Here is a 21170-nt window from a genome sequence, read left to right as displayed (position 1 = left end):
AATTCTTTACATTGTTGTCTATTTCTAGTTCTTTAAACCAAATTTAACTGGAGCTCAACACAATGTGGCTGCTGATTACTTTCCCTTAAACCGTCCGGGCATCAATCTTCCCTCTAAATCTTCAATACCATCAAAGTTAGATCAAACATGGAGCTCCTGTCGCTCTTTAAAACAGCCGATATGACTCTATATTTGTTAAATTATGTTTTGATCTGAATATAGCAGCCACTTGGACATGATCAACACAGGAGTTTCCAGTGATACTAATTAAGTTTAACTCATTAGTACCACCTGTGCTTATCCTACTATTTCATGCTGTGAAAAAAGGTCACTCTGATTTTTGAGGTTTCTTGCTCCTTCATTAGAGGCTTTGACTCACAAATAAGAATATTGGAGTTGGGATGAATATTTTTTTAATAGTCTAAAACACATCAGTACACATATTTGAACTCAGTTTTGTTCAGAAGTATAAACAAAGAAAATGTTCTTAATTAAAAACTACACATGCTACAATCAAACCGACCTGCCACCTCGTTTTTTTATCGTTGTAGCGACAAACAGATCTCTCTGTAATTAGAAAATATCTGTTTCATGTCACTTAAGCTTTGGTTAATTTGCTATAATCAAAAGAGATTTACTGTTAAGTCATAAGCTAAACCAAACCACTACATGACTATATACAATGAAATTATACTTTAATTTCTGTTTATTTATCCCTAAGTGCTAATACTGCACACCAGCCTCTCCAATGAAGACAAGTGTGAATAAGTGTACTTATAAACTACAACTATGTCTGCCATTCTCAGATTATAAAAGTTGAATAACCCACCATATAAAACATTTAAGTCCTGTGATATAACCGAATACATGTATGCAACACACTTTGGGATTTGGGTTTGAGAATTATAGAGGACCTGTCAAACACAACTTTAAACATATCCTTGACAAATGCCCCAAAAATTATTCATTTTAACTACACAGTGGTTCATCGAATATCTCACTTATTCTGTTTCTTTTCCAGTAAAATGATAAACATCAGTTCACCACAGGAAAGGACACAGTCAAACGTTTCTGCATACTTTATTTTGCCAGCCAAGGAGAAATCAATCAAAAAAAAAAACAAAGTTCCTGAATACTCTGAATATTGTATGAGTATCATGAGTTAATGTTTTGTTTTTTTTCCCCAGGAGGCATTCATAACTCTGTAAATGAATGAGAGTACTAAATAAATATTTCATGTGACCCACTTTTCATCTAAATGTGTATATTTATTTATGTTTATTTTATCAGCAGCTATCTCGTGTAGATCCTTGAGAAAGAATTGTTCAAGCTTTTATAAGGTTCTTTTGTGAAGAGAGCAATTAAACCTATTTCACAGCGCTATCTTTAATGCCTTGGTGAAGAAAAAATAAGGAATTTATTCTCATCTCCTGAAGGATCTTTAAAACCGGATATGTTTAATTAAATTAAACATTTTTAAAAAATGCTGAACTGAGAAAAACATTCAATTTAAAACAATAAACAATCTATGCTGTGTGATGCACATAGTCTACTCCCTATATGCAAGGTGAAGCATGTGTCGTTTTTTTGTTCCTCTGTATATTAAAACACCCATCAATCGGACCTGTCTGCCTTACAAATACAGTATCTGTGTGCACAATCAACAGGTTGTCATGTAGAATGCTTACACATTGATTTGGAAACCTTTTCCTTAGGAAAAAGAATAAACAACTTTACCATGCAAGGAGGTAACAGGTATTATCAACTGCAAATTGCTCTGAGGATGCTGGAAAAAATATACAGTATATACTGGAACCCACCGCTGTGGAATGTTTCTTTAATTGCTTTTTTTTTTCTTTTTTTTTTAAAAAGGACACAATTCTGTAAAGCCAAGATAATGCACAAATGACATGCTTTTGCATAGAAATGGTGTCAGTTGCATGGAGTTTGACAAATATGAGAGCCCAGGAATTAAGAGGGAGAAATACAGCACACATTGACAATCTCCAGCAGAGTCTCTTTAAACACTGTCAACAGTTGCATGTTAATAACTTTTTCGTCCGGTTGCAGTGAAACAGTGAGTCTGCCCCTGAAATGTGTACAGTTTAATCTGTGAGGTCCAAAGACCACGACTGCTCTGTGCTCTGAGTCTGGGCGCCAATGCTGGACCTTCGTGACGACGCGCTTTCACTGTCCCTGCTCTCCATAGAGCCCCCGTTCCCCAATAGGCACTCCAGACTGGTGTGTTCTATGGCAGATGGGTCACCCAGGGGAAGGTGGGGCTGGAGAACATCCGATCGCAGTGATCCTGAATCCAGGGTAGATCCAAGAGGTTGGTCTGGCAATGTGGGTAAGGAGGCAGACACTGAGTGGATTGAGGGGCGTGAGTCCTCCATTTGGAAGATGGAAGCGTCCTGGATCAGATTATGAGATGGTGGGGCAGACATCAGAGCACAAATGTCCTCATGTCTGGCTTGTGATAAGCTGAGACGGGAGTCAGAGGGCAGACTGAGATGGGGGTAAGAAGTGGGTGACGAGTCCAGCAGGCTGTGTGTGGATATACCTGTAGGGGCACCGGACTGCAGGCACAAAGTGGGCTGGGACTGGCTGATGGTGTTTGGGCTAGCACTGAGAGGTCTGTTGCCAGAGTCTTCATGCCCAGCATGATGTGCGAGGCCTGCACTTCCATCCTGGAAGTCTGGGATAATGCTAAGAAGAGATGGGCTGCTCCACAGATGTGTCACGCTCTCAGAGCCGTGACACGGGTCTAACCTGGGTGCAGAGTCTACAGGGAGGGACGAACAGGAGTTAGCAGGTGGACTACAGGATTGAGGCCGGTGGTGGTGTTCTGTTTGGGGTTCAGCGGCTGCACTATAGCTCCAGTGGCCAGTGGGTGGGACGTTTTGGTGGCTGTAGCCTGTAGGGTTGGACACCATTTGGACACCATACGGGTACGAGGGGGTGGAGGGTTTGTGCTGCACAGATACGTGAGCCTGGAGGAGATGCATCATGTGGTGCAGGCCTTTGGTGAGCTCAGATACTTCCTGGTTTAATGTGCCCAACTGGGTAGAGAGAGAACACAGTTTAGTTGTGACATTGAAAGACTTGGAGGATATTCTATCCTACCCTTCAAAGTCTATTAATACGCTGAGCAAGTGAGGTAAACTACGCAAGGACAGCTTCAAAGTACAGTCCTGCCCAATTAAGTCAAATCATCTTCTATCTTTAAGGTTTAATCTCAGACTCATGTCCAGATGTAATTTTCTGATGACCTCCCAAAAAGAAGAACCAAACAATTTATAAACCCGTCTATGACTCTGACGCAGGCTTCTTACGCAGCAGTGAAATCCAGAGGGACACGCACTGAGGTAACTGACGCAAATAGGCAAGAAAGTAGACAGAAAACTGGGAAAGAGGGAGCGAAACGAGAGACAAAGGGGGGCAGAGAAGGGCCACAAGTAGAGCTAGCTTGTCGTATAATTATTATTATTTTTTTTGCTTCTTTCAGATTGTTGAGTCAGCACTTCCAATATCGTCTGCATTGCAGAGTGTGCCCTGCTGATTAATTAATATCGACTTCAGACAGCACCTACCTGGGCCCATCTGGATCCTCACACTGCACCTGCTTTTGCTCCATTTACATTGAAATTGAGAGTGCAGGGGTAGACTGGGATACAAGGTAGAAAGTGAATGTGCCTGTATGTTTCAGCCTGTATATGTAAAACCAAGGCTGATTATTGAATGAGATGCCAGGGATGCTCAGAGAAGAGCCTATGAGCTTCTGCTTATTTCATTGGTCTGCACTGAAGATTTCTAAAGACTCAAACAGGAAGTCAAATTAATGCTGAAATAGCAGACCGGTTGTAATTTCTTTTCTTTTCTTTTTCTGGCCTTTTCAAGCTTTATTTGATAGAGAAAATAGCTGAAAGCTGATAGCTGAAAAGTGACAGGAATGTGGTGAGAGAGAGACGGGGGATGACATGCAGGAAAGAGCCACAGGTCAGGTTCGAACCCTGGGCTTCCGCAGCGAGGACTGAGCCTTCGCACATGGGGTGGCTGCTCTACCAACTGAGCTAAACGCCACCCCACGGGTTGTATTTTCTTACTATGAATTAATTCACGCTTCCTTCCATACTCAGTCACTATAATATACTTTACAGACAGGAGACAAACGGGATGATGGGAGGGATACAGAGTTGATTCTACATTATCTTTGGTCCAGTCGGGTTTAATTTGGGTTGTAGGACTGTGACTTACCTTGTGGTTGAGCTGACTGACGCTGTGTCTGACCTCCTCTGTCTCCTGCAGCAGAGTGGCATTAGCCTGTGCGGAGTCTGGAGAAATGAGGAGGAGAAAACGCGAAGGAAGGAAAGGATTTATCATTTTTAATGTGACAGAATCATGACGTGTTACTCCAGAAGATACCAAATTACATAAACACAATGTATGTATGTCCCAAAATATTGTGTAAGCTGTTTCTATAATATTATGGTTTACGCAAGAAAGAAAGTGACTGTATGATGCTGCTCCAGCATGTTAGGATCTGCCAAAGGGAAGCTTCTAAAAACATGACCAGTATCAGAGAAGCACGAACTGCAAAAGGATTCTGCAAAATGCATGCAATCCTCTAGGAGGCACTGTAGGATGGTCACAACCAAACAAAACCCCCAAACACATGCATCTCTGGTGCCAAAGCACTCGTTAAGTAAAGTAAAGTAAAGTAGTAGGTAAGTAAATTAGTCGGACCTCAACTGAATTGAGTATTCATTCTGATATGTTCAGTGAAAGCTCTGATCAGATGATCCGTGCCCTGCTTTGACCTGTGTTGTCCTCCAACATGTTCTCTGACTCTTGGGACACCTGGCTGTCATTTCATTCCTCTGCGCTCTCATATTTCCCCAGAAGGAGGCAGGTCTGCATTACTGTATCCACGGTTTGAACTCTTGAGTGTACCTCCAGCCATCTGGCACCCAGGTGACCCTCCCAGCTGGTGGCGGTTTGGCTTACCTTGGGTACTGCCTCCTGTACTGGCTTTAGGCCCGCTGTGCTCCACGTTGAAATGGAACGTGTGCCCATTGTCTTCGATGCCGTCTACAACCCTGATGGGAGGGGGTGGGGAGAGGAGGGAAGCTGGAGTTAATGTAACAGTAGAGCTTTTTCAATTATCATCGGAGCCAGCAGACGACCCAGGAATGTGCCATGAGAGCTGCTGCTGGCAGAGGCCCATGTGGGTTTGAACATGAGGAGAAGAGCCCAGTCTGGAGGGGCGGATACCTGAGCTCTCTGAACCAGCACTTACCCATATCTAGAACTTACTGGATGACTTAGGGATACATTATGAATACAGATGGTTGGGGCAGGAGGATAAGGTGCTCTGGTAATGAAATGCAGTGACATCTGTTGAAATATGGAATTCTAATGCACTCAATTTACATTAAGTAGACGATGCAGGTTTTGGTAGCATGACTTTAGGTGTCTATTACTGCAACACCTCACTTTGATCATCTCAGACGTTCCAAGGCTATTATAAGCAGGGTGAATATATTGACATAATGTAGTGGATAAAATTAGAAGTCTGTCAGGTTGAAACAGCGTCATGAAGCAGTGTGTGTGCGGGAGGTGATTGAGAAGAAAGAAAGATGCTATCATGTAACTAATCTCACTTACATTGAGTACACATTTTATATTTTAAAGATTAAATTTGATGATAGCTGTCACAATACCTGGGACTAAGATCTGGAGGTCCAAAGCAGGTGACAGTTGGAATAAGCAGCTTTGAAGGCTTTTGCTCAGCCCCTGACTCTCCCTGGGCTGAAGTTGAGGCCAGGGTGACAGTAGGGATGCTGTGGTCTTTTTTCGATTGTGGCAGAGGGGATGGGTTTTGCCCATGGAGGCTACGGCTGAGGTTTGGTGAACGGCAGCGTCGCAGGGTGTTGAACTGCCGCAGCTCGTCCCCCAGGAGGTTCCCCAGGGAGGTACGCCGAACAGGGCTGCTGAAGCTGGGCAGCTGGAGGTTGCGACGGGAGCGGCTCGCTGGAGAGAGGTGGAAGGAGTCGTCTGGGTTGTCCCCTTTTGTTTCCACGATGGAGGGGAGCCTGGGTTCCTGCAAGACAGTAAATACAAATATGTGCAGCATAAATAACTCTACACTTTTAAAATATGAAATTAGTACACTTATCCTTGAACTGCCTTTATTTGTGTTTGTCAAAATTTAAACCCTGAGGATACGAATTGATAAGAGCAGAAATACAATTTGGAATACTGGAATAAAAATGACATGAATAATGGAATATTCTACAATTTGGAAATTCAATTTAAAAACAAATTTATAACGCCACTCACAATACCTTTCCCCATTAAAACATGTCAATCTGGCACATAATAACCCTTTTTATTTTAAAAGCTGCTGATGAAGGGCAATATTGTGTCATTTAGATTTTAATGACTTACAGCTGAGGATATTTTAATCACATTACTTTAATCCAGTTACAAATCTATTACGCTTTAAGCACGGCTGCTGGGGTGCTTGTGAGTAAATCAGTTGGTTTAACATTAAACTGAACTTTTAATAACAGACAAAACAAGCACTGTAAACAGTATTTTAATAATAGCAAAAAAAGGCGGGGCATACAACATACAGTACATAGTGAGAGAAGTGGCTCATAAGGTTTCCCATCAGGAGAGCTACTGACCCAGTTAGTGAGATAACTCCAGGGACTGAACTGCGCTCTCTGTTCCAAATGAGTTTCAACCTATAGGGGAAGTCCTTCGCACAAACCCTCCTACCGCACTCATATGCAATACAGTATGTCCCAGAAAAACACAAGGATTTTACCTTGAAAAATCAGACACATGCCCGCTAAAAACCAGGAATTGATATGCATGACACAAATACCTTTGTGCTGTGGTGCTGCCAACTCTACTATAACTCAAAAAGAGGCATGTATGTTAAGGAAACCATGTATTGTGCTCTGCGAGAGGAACAAGACTGAATTTGAACTGGACTCACGTGTGAAAGCCTGGGTGAGCTTGAGAACCTGCTGAAGCCCTGCATGAACACAAAGGGAGCAACGGGGATTACAAAAGACACAACCGCAGGCAAAATGTATTTATTCGTTTAACTTTGTATCCTCTTTGAAAAACCTTGAAAAAAATTCAATAAACCCTTGCAATGACATATTTGGAAATTAAAGGTGCCCTGTGGAGTTTCCTTGTAAAGAAACAATGTAAACATATTTACATTCAGAGTTAATAACTAACAAATGTGTCAAGTTTTTCTTCATTTTCATACATTTCATTCCTCATAAAACATTTGCAAAGCCATTTTTTTAAGCATTTAAATCCAGTGTTGTTTACATCCACGTTTACTATCTTGCAGTCTTCTTCGACTTTGTACATAACTTATGCACCATAACTTATTTGAATGGTGTGATACCATTGTTAGGACTGTGTATTGCATCACCTGCATGGATGTGTACACCCCCATTAGTAGAGGTCAAAAACTCCACAGGGAACTTTAATTAATTTGCATTTTAAAATTATTATTTGTTATTGCGCTTCTATTTACATGACCTTGGCCAATGAATCACATAACCAATCCTTTTTCTACATTGATTGCGGAGGGATTCCAGCGAAGGTTTGTCTTTCTGCCGGCGTGTGAAGAAATTGTTAACAATTCACCATAATCACCAGCTGGATGGCAAATAAAACTGTGCTAGTGTGAAGTCTTTCCTCATGTGTGAAAAATGTGCTCCTGATGACATGGCTTAATGTGACAACACAAGCCACAGTCTGTCGCTCCACCAGGCTCGTGCCAGCAATACTCTTTGTCGACGGGAGCCAATCCACTGAGACTACGCATTAAATTTAATCTTTCATTGAAGCCCAATACTAAATTTAAAAATCATGCTAACTAAAAAGCAATCAAAGCAAGAATATAACCGTGGCTGTGAAACTTGGAATTTCTTTATATGGTGGTGCTATCTGAGAGGCAGCGGGGACAAATCTGAGAGTCTATTCAAGGAAGGAAGGAAAGGAAGGAAAGGAAAATTAACCCTGGAGCAACATGGAATGATTAACTAGCCAGCGAGGAATATTGGTTTCAAATGATGTTAATTGAACAACAATATCAATTAATGGGGCACTGATGCCACGAGTGTCCCACATAGAAAAGTGGGTTTGCAGGGACGCAAGTGTTTGCACAAGCACGCTTTTTAATCAGAACACATTCTCCCAAGGTCAGCGTTGTCACTTTGGTGAACTTGTCTTTCAAATCCAGAATACGTTTAATGGGATCTGACTGAGAAACAGTAAAACACAACCTGAAGAACAAGATGACAAAAATAGCAAACAGTGCACTATGTTTACATGATATGACTTGTGGCCTCACAGAACTTCTAAACGATCTGAACAACCATCTCCAACCAAGTCTTGTGGATAGAAAATGAAGCATTAACAAAGCAAAGGCTTTGTTTGTTAGCACAGATGTATTTAGAAACTGGTGCTGGTGGGTAATTTGGGACAAAGACCACCTGGGACAGTTGATGTGACATTTTTTTTGTCATCTCCTCTCTGTACTCCGTCAGCCCACTCCTGGTTTGTATTGTTATCCCATCCAACATGTCAAAAACACTGAGCTCATCTTGTCTCTCGCTTTTTGTTTTTGTGCACTCCCACCACTGGTTACCAGTGCCTGCCTTTATCAACTTTGTTAAACTGTTGTTGTCATCTGAGGCTCCAGAGGGGGTTAGATCCCTATAACTCCTGCCGGACCAGCTTGTTCTTCACACCCCATGACTACTGACTACTTAACTTTCCCTGTGGCGGGCATGGTCATTATAGTCCAAAAAATTTTGACTCAGTGCTGGCTCCCTGGTGGTATAATGACCTTCCCACTCTGTACTTTTTATCTCTCAAAAGAAATAAGCCATGCTCCGAGGTCTTTGACTAAGTGCATAAAACCTCTTTCAACTTGAAGTTGTGAACACAACAATAACAAAATCTTTACTTTTTAGGCTGAACAGGATTAATCTAAAACTGAGAATATACCAAAAATAGCAATAGTAGAAGAAGGCATAATGTTACAGCCACAAATCTTGGAAACTGCGTCAAAAAAGATGAACATAACACACAACACAGAGTCAATTTGCACCTTTCATGTACGGCTTAGATTTGAGAATATCCTTTCAGGTTTCGTTTTAGAGAAGTGTAGCCAATGTAGCACTCTGATCTATTAAAGCATGTCTTTGGCCTTGATCATGCTCCATTGCTCTCAAATTGTATCTATCCATGATCTGAGAATAAATCATTGAGACCCTGCCCTCATTTCAACATACTGACCTTTAACAAACAATCTATAGTCCCTGATTTCTAAGTAGTGGAAAAAGGTGATTGTTTACTACTGTTTCATAATGCATAGTGAGTTGGGTCAGGATCATATTTCCATTAATATTATTAATAAGTGATGGCAAAGATGCACATAGCAAAGCAGGGAGTGAGTGCAGACTGCCTGTGGTTGTTTCAACCTGTGAGTTCTTTTGAGTTATTTCTCTGCAAACGGCTACCTGCTGAGGCCACACCGGAGAGCTAAACAATCAGCAGAGACTCACTATAAAACTCCGTGAAGGCGAGGGGGAGATACAGATTCAGCTTAAAATTCTCTGTAGCTTCATCACTATGAGTGGCCCCTGTCATACTATCTTATTGTTTTTACATTGTAATATGATTTGATAGTGTTTTTGTATTGTAAGAAGGTTGGTGAGGATTGTTCCACATCTGCTACACTTCAAGCTGAAAAGTCAACTTGACAGCAGGATAAATGTTTTTTCTAACACTGCAATAAAAATAAAATACTTCTTGTCTCTGTTTGTGACTGTTGGCTGGAGTAAAATGTTGTAAAAACCTTTATGTTCTTTACCAAACCGTATTAAAAAGAATTTAATTGACACCACAGCAATAAAAGTTTAAACTGAATTATGGAGTTGACAATAAATCCTGATCTTCCATCTGGCAGTCTGGGGTTTTCTCTTTTAGACAAGATAAAGTAGTCCCATTTGGATACCTTACACTGTAATATGCATTCTTACAATCTGTTACTTTGACAGTATTTCACTATAATTGACTGATTGCTGTACAGTCAGCACACAATTTTCTCTTGAGTGTAAATCCTACATCAACTCCCACTTCAAACCACCCACTGTGAGAACGTGGATGAGACTGGTATGACTGTGTGTGTGTGTGTGTGTGTGTGTTTGTGCGTGTGTCAGGAGTCTGTGGGACCTGGCAGTTCAGCCAGGTAGCTAAGTACTCCTTCATCCTGTCAGGTGTGCACTGGTGCCCTGGCTTTGTGCTTGAGCATAAACTCTGAGCAGATGGTGCGAGAGAAGTACAGAGCTAGAACTCGTGATCAGCCACACCTCATGATTGCAGGTATGTGGCATCCATATCCACCAAATTCTTTGTTCCCAGAGAACTTATAATAATAGCAATTATACATACATATCATATATACATTGAACCTGTAAGGTGTCAAATTTGATCTATGATGCCTTTTTATGGAATGAAACTCCTCAAACATAATTATTATGTTTCCAAAGGCCTCAATAATACAGTTGAAGCCATTTTCTCTCAGCCTGACTGACGAAAAGACATCTAGTAATTAACACAGCGAGCACAGATGTCCTTTCTTTCATGTTCCAAACCAAACTAAAAAAAAACAAACCCAAAATGAATAAATTATTGAGCAAAAAAGACCTCAGGGAGGGTTGTCAGTTTTGTCAGTCACACAATGACATTAATTTGTTTTGATTGTACGGTCCAACAAAATGTCACACTAAACAGCCACTGAACTTTGTTGCTCTGTTTTTGTAATTAATTAATAATTAATCATTAAGTTTTTGAGTTCTGAAGGTGTCTTCTTTAAACAGACTATAACAATGCCTGAAAACATGGCTACATGGGTAACATTAATACGTACATTTTTTTCCACAGAAGGAGGATTATCTTGCCTTATGTAATGCTTTCTTAAATAACTGTTATGTGGTAACAGACAGAACTGAGAGCAGGTCGGAGCGTCTGGGTGTAATGTCATCCTGCTGTGCTTTGGGGTGGCAACAGGGAAGCGATACGGGCTGCCTGACAGTGGCACCCACGCCATGGTAATTGGTGTGACAATCAAGCCACCAAGAGCCCTTTGGTCGCTGTGGTAGAACAAGTGTCAAGCAGAGTGACAAAAGCACCTTAGGGGGCACAAATGTGTTGTCGGCTGTGTTGTATGCTCTATTCTACGGTCAGACAAATAGAGGGGGAAGCGGTGAGGTTGTAGTGTCTGCTGAGATGTGATGTAAAATGAAACAAACTAAACAAAAACAATGAAATACAACATTGGGCACTGGTCAGATGTCTCGGTCCATTTTAGTGATGAAGCATCAACTGATAAATGTGTAATAAGGAAAGATTTAAGCTATCTTTTTTTTAAATAGTAAACATGAGGTTTTCGTGGTAGCTCTTAAGGTTTTTAATATATATGAATATATATGTATATGAAAGTTTAAATAGATGGCTATGACAGGTTTACCGTAATTTGAGCATACCTGAATATAAGCCGCACCAGTTAAATTTGAAAAGAAAATACATTTTAGGCCACACTTGAATATAAGCCGCAGGTTTTCATGTTGTAACATGATATGAGATGAGACGGTTCAAGGAAGATTTTCTTTTTTTGTTTTAATTTACGTTTTTTTTTTTCAAACTTTGCCTGAAAATTGCCAGTACGGCACCAACACGCCATCAACAGAGGATGTCAAGATTACGTGCAGTAGCTCTATTTCCTTCTTTGACGGCCAGATCGATTGCCTTTAACTTAAAAGCTGCATCATATGCATTTCTTTGTGTGTTTTCCATGATGAGGGTGTGTGCATTATGTGCAAAATGACAGTTCAAAATCAAACACAAAACTAAAGTCATAATCTTTCCCCACATGTCTGTCTCACTTTTGCGTTTACTGCTAGAAAGTTCCCCCGAGTTGCTGTTGGCCAGTAAAAATCTATAAATTAGCCACACCGTTGTATAGGCCACAGGGTTCAAAGCGTGTGAAAAAAGCAGCTTATAGTCCGAAAATTACAGTAATTGTCCTAATCAACTGCAGTTTTCTACGTGTGGATGTGAACTTCGTACCTCCTCCTGGCTGCCTTCACGCAGGTTGTAGGTGAGGTTGTTATGGATGTCGCTGGAGAACACACTGGCGTACTCGGGGTAGAGTTCCAGCACCTCTCTCAGGCCATGCACACTGATATACTCGAGGTCACAGTAGGTCAGCGCTTTCACGTCAGCATTGGTCTTCATCACCTCGTCTACTCCAGGCAGGTCAGAGCCAATCAGGTCCCCTTTTCCTAAAATCAAAACAATAAAAATCTTCTTTCTAGCTCCAATAGATTAACATCTTACATATGATGGTAAAAAAGACCACAGTACAAACCCAATATTGCCAACACCATGCCATCTTTCAGCACCTCCAAAGACCCGGAGCAGACGTAGTAGTTGGCATGCAGCGCATCGCCTTGACGGATGAGATACTCTCCAGGGACGCAGAAGGAGGTTTTTATATGGAGAGAGAGTGAGCGCAGACAGCCACGACTGGCCCCCTTAAAGACCGGCAGCTGGAGGATGTCCTTATTCAGATGCATGGCGATGTCAGCCCGCAGCTCGTCAGGGAAGTCGTGCAGGAGCTAGGGATGTGTGACAGATGTAATGAGGTGTGACACTGATTGGTAATTAGGGAATGGACTGTGTTGCCACCAGTTACCCTCTTTTGAATTTCAAAAGGGTGTCAATTGCTGCTGTTTAGGCAGCAATGTGTTGTAAAAGATCATTAACAACTACAGTGGAAAAAGGATTGTGAATGGATTGTAGGACAGATTTCAGTGCTCAAATATGTTATCTGAACATTGCCCTGAAGTTTCTTGAGGGCATACAGCATTACATACAAAAGTATTACAGTGCATGACAGCAACAATGACAGGGACTCCTACCTCGTTGGCATCTATGCCACTGTTGACAGACCATGTGGTCTGAAAGTACTCCAACATGCGCTGTTTGAGCTGTTGGGGCAGTCGGTGGACACGGATAAAGTCCTTCAGGTCATTCATGCGTGTGTGGTAGAGAGAGCGCCGTGAGTACATACGCTGGATGATGGCCGTCACGTTACCAAAGACCAGGGCGTGCATCAGCGCTGTGTGAGAGATTAAAAAAAAACCAGCATAAAAGACAGTCGATGATAATATGGAGGCTGAATATTTAATAAAAATATGTTGTTTAGCTCAGTTGGTAGAGCATCCGCCCCATGTACAAAGGCTCAGCAGTGGCAGCCCAGGGTTTGAATCCGACCTGTGGCCCTTTGCTGCATGTTGTTCCCCGTCTCTCTCTCCCCACATTCCTGTTACTCTTCAGCTGTCTCTATCAAAAATAAAGCTTGAAAAGGCCAAAAATTTTAAAAAACTTTAAAAAATAATAGTACAAGCTGAAACGTCTTTCTGGAGGTTGTTTGAATGGGTAAAATAACAACAAAAGAAAAAAACTTTTTAAGGTGACTTCTGCTCTTCACTCCTTGCAAACACTCTTCATGATTATACATAACAATCCTATATTGATCACTACTCAATCATCTATGTTACTGTTACTATGTTACTCAATCGTCTTATTTACTTATTGCAGCAGAGCTTTGTTTACATCACTGTTCTGGCAGAGACTCTAAATAAAAAAATAAACCCACATTAATTATGTTCTGGGTTGTTGCACCAATAATTGCCACCTCAGCTAAAATAATCTGTTTATTGCTTTGCAACGATGACATCAAGCTGCGTCTTAAAAGGCCAGCCAAATAATCCAACCCGCTTCCTGCTTAATTTCTTGCACTGCTGTGCTGAGCAGCGGCACTGTTAGTGCCAGGACACCAGAGGGAGAATGTACCCCGGTGTCAGACATACCGCCGACAAGCATGGTGCAGATGGAGAAGATCTTCTCAGCATCGGTGTTGGCACAGACATTGCCGAAGCCTACACTGGTCAGGCTGCTGAGGGTGAAGTAAAGGGCAGCGATGTAGGAGCTGCGCACCGTCGGGCCGCCCACTGTGCTGTTGATGTAGGGCGTCTCCTGACGTTTGCCCAGCTCATGCAGCCACCCTTAATAGAGAAGCAAGAGCGTGATTCATGTTATCTTTATGAGTCTTCATGCAGCTCAGAGCTGGATAGTAAAAGTGTATATTTGGGGGATCTGTGTGTGTATATGTGTGTGTGCATGTGTGTGTGCATTTTTTATCAGGAGGAGATTTTCAGCAGTGTCAGGAGGCTGCCATGTCGGTGCGGGACAGGCCAGAATTAGCTTGGTTCCACAGGGATAAATAAGGCCAAGTGTTAATTAGCATGTATGACCTAACCTCCCTATAGACAGAATATACACATCCAAAAGTATGCACAATCACACACACACAAACACACGCACATTACACAGCAGACTGAACCAGTTGTTCAATTTTGCTGTATGCCACAACATGTGCATCGCTGCTTATTGTTTAAAAATCATATATGGCTGGTTGCAGGAGCAGGATTAACCTTGATTTATTAATAAGATGAAGAAGCCTGTCAGCTTTTGATTATCGGTCTCCATGTGGAGCCATTTTTAAACAGTGACACAAACATTAGTGAGCTGCTTCCCACCAGTCATTTTTTATACCAGCTTTTGATCTGATTTGAGACGGTCCTCATTAGTGCGCCAGTGTCTGGTGTTCGCCACCATCTCACCACTGAGCAGAGCTAGACATCCCAATAGTTGAGCCATGGCTATTTATAGCCTGTAGAGTGAGGACATAATAAATACCTCACTCACTGTATTGGCATAAGTTTTATCTATACAAGGAAACAACTGACTTACGTTTCACCTATGGTAACTGAATCTAGTCTGGATAGTCTGTGCTTAAGATATGAAATGAGCAGTTTAATAAAATATTTGATCTGTCAGAAAACAATGAATAAATGATGGCACATGGTAAAAATCAGTTGGAACTTCAACTTCATTTTTCACAGAGATACGAAATATTATTTTCTCGCTCCCAAACCTGGATTCAATCACACTCACCAATGTCCCAGCTCTCATTGGTCTCTAGCTCCTTGCGTCCAATCATGTACCAAATGCAGGCCATCCAGTGTGCCAGCAGGGCAAACACAGACATCAGTAAGGTCAGCACCATGGAGCTGTACTGGGAGTAGCGATCCAGCTTCTGAAGCAGACGAAGGAGGCGCAACAGGCGTACAGTCTTGAGGAGGTGGACCAAGGAAGTCTAAAGAAGAGAGGCAAGTACAGGCACAGTGACACAGAAGGTAAATCACTCTGCCTTGTTGTATCCGGAAACACACATTTTCTGCTCATGTGCTTATATTATAGTCCAGCTGTACTCACCACTGTGATGTTGAAGGCATACAGCAGGTCAAAGGGCAGGGCAGCCACCAAGTCCACGAAGAACCAGGTTGTGGCATAGTGAATCCAGATGGAGCGCGACTCATACACCACCTGCCCTGACTGGCTCACATAGGTAGTGCGGAAGTTCAGGATAATGTCTGCAAATAGAAAGGTTGAAAGTGACTGAAAGATAATCTAGTCATATTCATATTGTTTAAACTGGCTGATGAAATCAAACAGACCGTTCACAATGAGAAAAAATTAAGTGTCACAAGCTCAGATCCAATCCCAGCGGTTTACTTTTTTGTGTGATTTATAGACCACAGCTGGAATATGTCATTGTTTTCAGGCATCCATATGGATCAGTGAGTATTCTAGACGGATCATCTAACCTCAGTGTCAGAATGTGACAGGCACATAACAGGCAGACCTCTGGGTGTGTGTGCCTGATGAAGCAAAACCTCATCTGTCATCCAAGCTGTCGATATTTGCAGAGATGATGGCTCATCACTCAATTCAAATTTCAGTTATGAGAAGTTAAAAGACGGTGAGATCATGATAATGATGGGGGCAAAATTAAATAAGAAAGCACATACAACAATGTGAAGACCAATGTTAACATTGAAATATTCATCAAAATTAAAATCTCCTTTATATTTTATCTCCTAAATGTTTTTGGCTACCATGCCTTATTTGAGTGCTATATGAGGTTTAATCCATCCCTTAGGTGCTTTTCTTTAGAGGTTAGCCAGGTAGTATCAACTGAGAGAGGTCCCAGGAGAGAACAAGGACAACCTGAAGGGACTACAAAATCAAGGTTGCCTGGAACAAGGGGAACTTTCAGGGGAAAATGATGGCTGGGTTGCCCTTGTTGCTCTGTTGCCATAGGTAGCAAGAGTGGCAAGAAAATGGTCAGGTGGCTGAAAATCCTATGTCAGCACACCACAGTACTTACATAACCCTCAGTAGTAGTAGTAGTAGTAGTAATAGTAGTAGTGGATAGAATATGCTTGATGATGGTCCTACCTAGTGATTTGTTGTTGTATTATATAAAAAGCAGGACTCCCCAGTAACTTCTCACAACTCAGCACTCACCTATAATAAACAGCATTTCCACTACGATGTCGCTGACGATGGTGGAGCGTGCAGCTGTGACCGTGTCATCGTACGGCGTGAAGCTGACATTGTAGGGCACGGTGACAGCAACATAGAAGGTGGCCAGCAGAATGAGCCAGTCCCAGAGGGCTTTGGACACACTGTAGTGGAGCAGAATGAAGCGCGACTTCTGAACTGTTGCCACCTTGTACTCTGGCATCGAAGGCTTGTCAATCATGCTCTGTAAGAGAACAGGTAGTGTAGAAGCACAAAAATATGTATCACTCATTAATAGCCTCTTGAATTTCAAGCTGACACAAACACACACGCTCTAAGCTGCACATTAGAGAAGCTGCATAAATGAACAACTTGATAACCAGATGGTCACGAGGTGGAGTGCTGTGAAAATGAATGATAATCAGACGGACATTGCAGTGCCAAGATTCAGCAGAAACAGACAATATAAATGTCAACACCCTCTCTTGTGCTCTGACCGATGATGATTCACCACGGTAGGCAACTCAAGTGAAACAAATATGGTCGTGATAGTGGTTATCTATTTCTGACAGCCTCCTATAGACAATAATACAATTCTAAATGGCTGTGCATTAACAATACAAAACGAAGGGGATGAGGCTGTGGTCAGCGAGGGGGAAACTTAATACCAACAATGACGCCTCATAATTTCATACATGACTTGGCCTTGGCTTGACTTCATCCCTTAAAATGCCATTAGTGCTTTAAGTTTTAGGTGGTGGGGCACAATGGCAGCTGCATTATAAGGAAATGGAACCACCAGCTGCTTTTATTTTTTATTTTTTTGAAAGGCACTTATTCATTCTACCCATTTAATTTTTTTTATTGAGAAAATCCAATTCAAGTACGAATTGCTCTTGCCGATGAGGTAGGGAGCCCATTTGGCACATAATGAGAATGCAGCTCCCCAAATGGGGCAGTGCACTTGGCACATAATAGCCTTAACCATGTTTAGGAGACAGGAGGAGAAGCTATTACATTTGACAGTGGCGAGAGGGAAAGAGAAAGAGAGAGATAAATGAGCAATAATCCATCCTGGAACAATGTGTCCACTTCACAAACAGGCGTGGGCAACCAACAAGGAGGTTGGTTAATGAAGTCTCAACCTGAGATTTCCTTGTAAGGCCTCTGGTGCTGCGTGGTTGACTTGGAGGGAATGGACAGACTATTATAGCAAGTAATTGGGAGATAAAAGACGACCTTGTGGTTGAGTTTAAGAAAATGGTTTCCGGTGTCTATCGGTGTATTTTATAGGGAGTAAAAATGTTCTGCTTGTCACTCGACAATTTCTGGTCAAAAGATACATGATTTATCATTCATCCATCCTTCAGTGGGTTTTCATGACTTTTCCCAAGACCTTGCTGACTGTCATCAACAGCTGTGGCCGCTATAAGGATCAGCTATGTCAAGCTATGTCAGCAAAAGCTGGGCTGCTTTTTTTTTTTTCTTTTTTCTTTTTTTAATTTGTCTTACATCACAGAGGTCAGGATGCCCACCCGACCTTTGGCACTCGAGGCGGTCAGCCGAGCACATCCCAGTGATTAGAAAAGAAAAGCCAGGCGCTGCGGGGACACATGGGAGTGCATGTCACACAGCTACAGCTGGTCTTCGCACCTCATTAAGTCACGCTGTAGCCGAGAGCTTACTGTAGCAAACTACGTGTCCCAGCATCCTTTGGGCGTTAGCGCCGATAAAAGCCTGTCCTTCATGGTGAAGAGGATACATTTGGCTTACAATGTGACAACATAATCTAGACTATAACAGGGGAACCTCAGCTTTGAATTTATACCCTAAAGTATTTAAATTTACAAGTGATTATTCTTATTAAAGAAATGCAGCAGTGTACAATACAATCTTCAATTTTGACAATCCAGTTGTCTCCTGCTCTAAATTGCGTTACAATTAAGAGGTTATGGTAAACTTAAGGTAAACTGGAGGGCAAAAATGATATGAAAAAAACAAACAAACACAAACTATGTGCTCTGTATTTCACAGTCAGTCAAAGATGCATTTGAATCTGAACTTTTTAAAAAAACGCATCCATAGCCCTTTGACAAGTGCATTAAAGTGAAAAAAGGCAAGAGTGGCTCTACCCTGGGAAATGCTTGAAATCAAGTCTGAGCTACTTGTCAGCTTGCCTTGGATTGGCTACAGTAAGCTGGTACACTCATGGGTTGACAGCATCTAAACTGCCAGAACAGAGAAAACAACAACTCAGTCAAATGTCTGTGAGGAGCCTTCAGAGGAAAAAAACATTCAAGCTGAATATGTTGTTGTTTTTTTTACAGAGGCGATGTTGCGTGAGGTAGACCATTTAAAAAGTATGCAACCGCTGCAGTCTGAAAATAATTGCACACAAAGTGCTGCGGAAATCAGATTTCCTTCTTTAAACAATATCTCTCTGTCAGTGTTTTTATGGCTGTGCTCCTATTTTCAGATTGATGCATGTGTCCAGCAAAATAACCAGCACCCCTCCTACCCTTTCCTTCATTGCCTGGCAGACTGATGGGCAACAAACAGAGATCTAGTCTAGATCTGACTGCAGGGTGGAGGCAGAGAGTCACATTGTTAGCTAACTGCTACTGACAGAAAGAAAGAAAGAAAGAAAGAAAGAAAGAAAGAAAGAAAGAAAGAAAGAAAGAGGAGGAGGCAGACAGAGGAGGAAAACAGAATGGGAAAAATATAGTCAGCGTGGGAAGGTGGCTGTGGTGGAAGACTGTGAAGGTTCTCAGTCACCCAGGTCATCTTTCCTCAAGAAGGGTTAGATCTGGGGGCAACTGGAATTGGTTGTAGATCCGTGAAGACGTTTCACCTCTCATCCAAGAAGCTTCTTCAGTTCTCACTGACTATCCTATGCAGGATCACTGACCAGGACATTGTTAGAAGAAGTGTTTTGATCGACTACTTAATACCACAACGCCACAGTGTAAAAAAGACCCTATTACAAGTGTCAGTGCAATATCATGGGTATATATTTATAGATAGATACAAAGTGAATTATATGAACAACTAGAAAATTCCCGCAGAAATTTTGAGAGTGACGAGTGGGCTGTTGTCGGGGGTCTGTATTCAAAAAGCACACCTCAAATAGTCATTTTTCACGTTTATTTAGACACAGGAGCAGCTAGCCCTGCCACGCTAGCAATTAACATTAGTGTGTTAACAATTACCATGTCTTTATTTTTAGTGGCTAATGTTAATTAGTATATTAGCATTTGCATTAATTTTAGCATTGGCCGGTAATGTTACCAGTTACCATGTCTTTACTAACGTGCTAGCTGCTGTGCTGTCTCTGACATGCTAGCAATTAACATTAGCATGTTAACATTAGCATGTCAACATTAGCATGTATTCTTAGTGACTAAAAATGAATGGCTAGCATTAACGTGCTAGCAATTAACATTAGCATGTTAGCATTAACATGTTAGCATTAACATGTTAGCAATGAGCATGTATTTAATTCTTAGTGGCTAATAGTAATCAATAAGCATTAGCAGGTTACCATTACCAGGTTAGCACTAGCATGTTAGCATTAGCATGTATTTAATACTTAATGGCTAATGTTAATTGTTAATGCGCTAGCTGCTCTCCTGTCATTGTCTGTCATTTTAGACAGACAACGCGCTAGCAATTATCATTAGCACATTAGCTTTAGCATGTTAACATGAGCATGTATTTAATACTTAATGGCTAATGTTAATTGCTAGCACTGACGCGCATGTTAGCATTAGCATGTTAACAAGTAGCATGTATTTAATTCCTAGTGGCTAATGCTAATTAACATTAGGATGTTAGCAATGATCATGTATTTAATTCTTAGTGGCTAATGCTAATTAACATTAGCATGTTACCATTAGCATATTAACAATGATCATGTATTTAATTCTTAGTGGCAAATGTTAATTGCTAGCATTGCTATTTGCAGTAATTTTAGCATTGGCCGCTAATGTTAACAGTTAGCATGTCTTTACAGCTAGAGCTGACGTGCTAGCTGCTCTGCTGTCTCTGTCGGCCATTTTACACAGACAAGTTAAGCCAATAACTGCTAAAATGGCCGCCACTGGGCTTCTGCCTGCTCTAAGAGCAGTTACTGCACCTGTTGTCAGTTGGAACGTCAGTTGGAAATCCTGACAGAGACAGAGAGAAAATGCTGAGACGTCTACATATTTGTTTTGTGTCGATAAGTGAAGAAATGTGTCCTTGAGAGCAATTCAGAGAAAGGTTACTTCTGCTTTCCTCCAAAAAATTTTCCGCCTTTTTAACACGGTACTATATATAAACTATATATCTGACAGTTTTAGCAGACGAATGTGAGTGAGACGACAAATTTTCCTATGTTTCTATGTATAAATCGTGTCTGTAGTGGTGCATTTGAGGCCACGGCAGTCGAATACGTTTTATTTTCTCACTGATTTTTCTCCCTGCTCTGCACAAACATTCCGCCACATACACACCCATTATAAACCCAGAAATTTGAATAAAAACCTGCTCAACTTTGAGCCTTGATAGTTTAAAAACGGTAACTGTCGATGAGTGAAATTAATCCCTAAAGAGAAGTGTACCTACGTTTTAAAGTTTAAATAAAGTCT

At 41.5% G+C, this 21170-nt stretch overlaps 1 protein-coding gene across 4 annotated transcripts in view; it reads right to left on the bottom strand.

The window, feature by feature from the left end:
• Positions 1–1582: 1582 nt before the first annotated feature.
• Positions 1583–21170, bottom strand: part of kcnh4b (potassium voltage-gated channel, subfamily H (eag-related), member 4b) — a 40005-nt gene continuing 20417 nt past the window's right edge. For 3 of the 4 annotated variants that reach the window (XM_019264792.2, XM_010752792.3, XM_010752794.3), the window contains 12 exons: positions 16546–16786; positions 15451–15608; positions 15130–15331; positions 13983–14177; positions 13029–13228; positions 12476–12725; positions 12175–12389; positions 7010–7048; positions 5724–6103; positions 5008–5099; positions 4258–4334; positions 1583–3062 (listed from right to left, as the gene is read on the bottom strand). In XM_019264792.2, coding sequence (XP_019120337.2) covers positions 2106–3062; positions 4258–4334; positions 5008–5099; positions 5724–6103; positions 7010–7048; positions 12175–12389; positions 12476–12725; positions 13029–13228; positions 13983–14177; positions 15130–15331; positions 15451–15608; positions 16546–16786 — 3006 coding nt within the window. In that variant the 3' untranslated portion in view covers positions 1583–2105. The remainder of the gene's footprint in view (positions 3063–4257; positions 4335–5007; positions 5100–5723; positions 6104–7009; positions 7049–12174; positions 12390–12475; positions 12726–13028; positions 13229–13982; positions 14178–15129; positions 15332–15450; positions 15609–16545; positions 16787–21170) is intronic. The other variant, XM_019264793.2, reaches the window with a different exon arrangement.

The sequence above is a fragment of the Larimichthys crocea genome, chromosome XVI (assembly GCF_000972845.2).
Source record: "Larimichthys crocea isolate SSNF chromosome XVI, L_crocea_2.0, whole genome shotgun sequence".
Classification (NCBI taxonomy): Eukaryota; Metazoa; Chordata; class Actinopteri; family Sciaenidae; genus Larimichthys; species Larimichthys crocea.
Note: the sequence above shows the minus strand (reverse complement) of the source record. Positions and strands in the feature narration are given on the sequence as shown.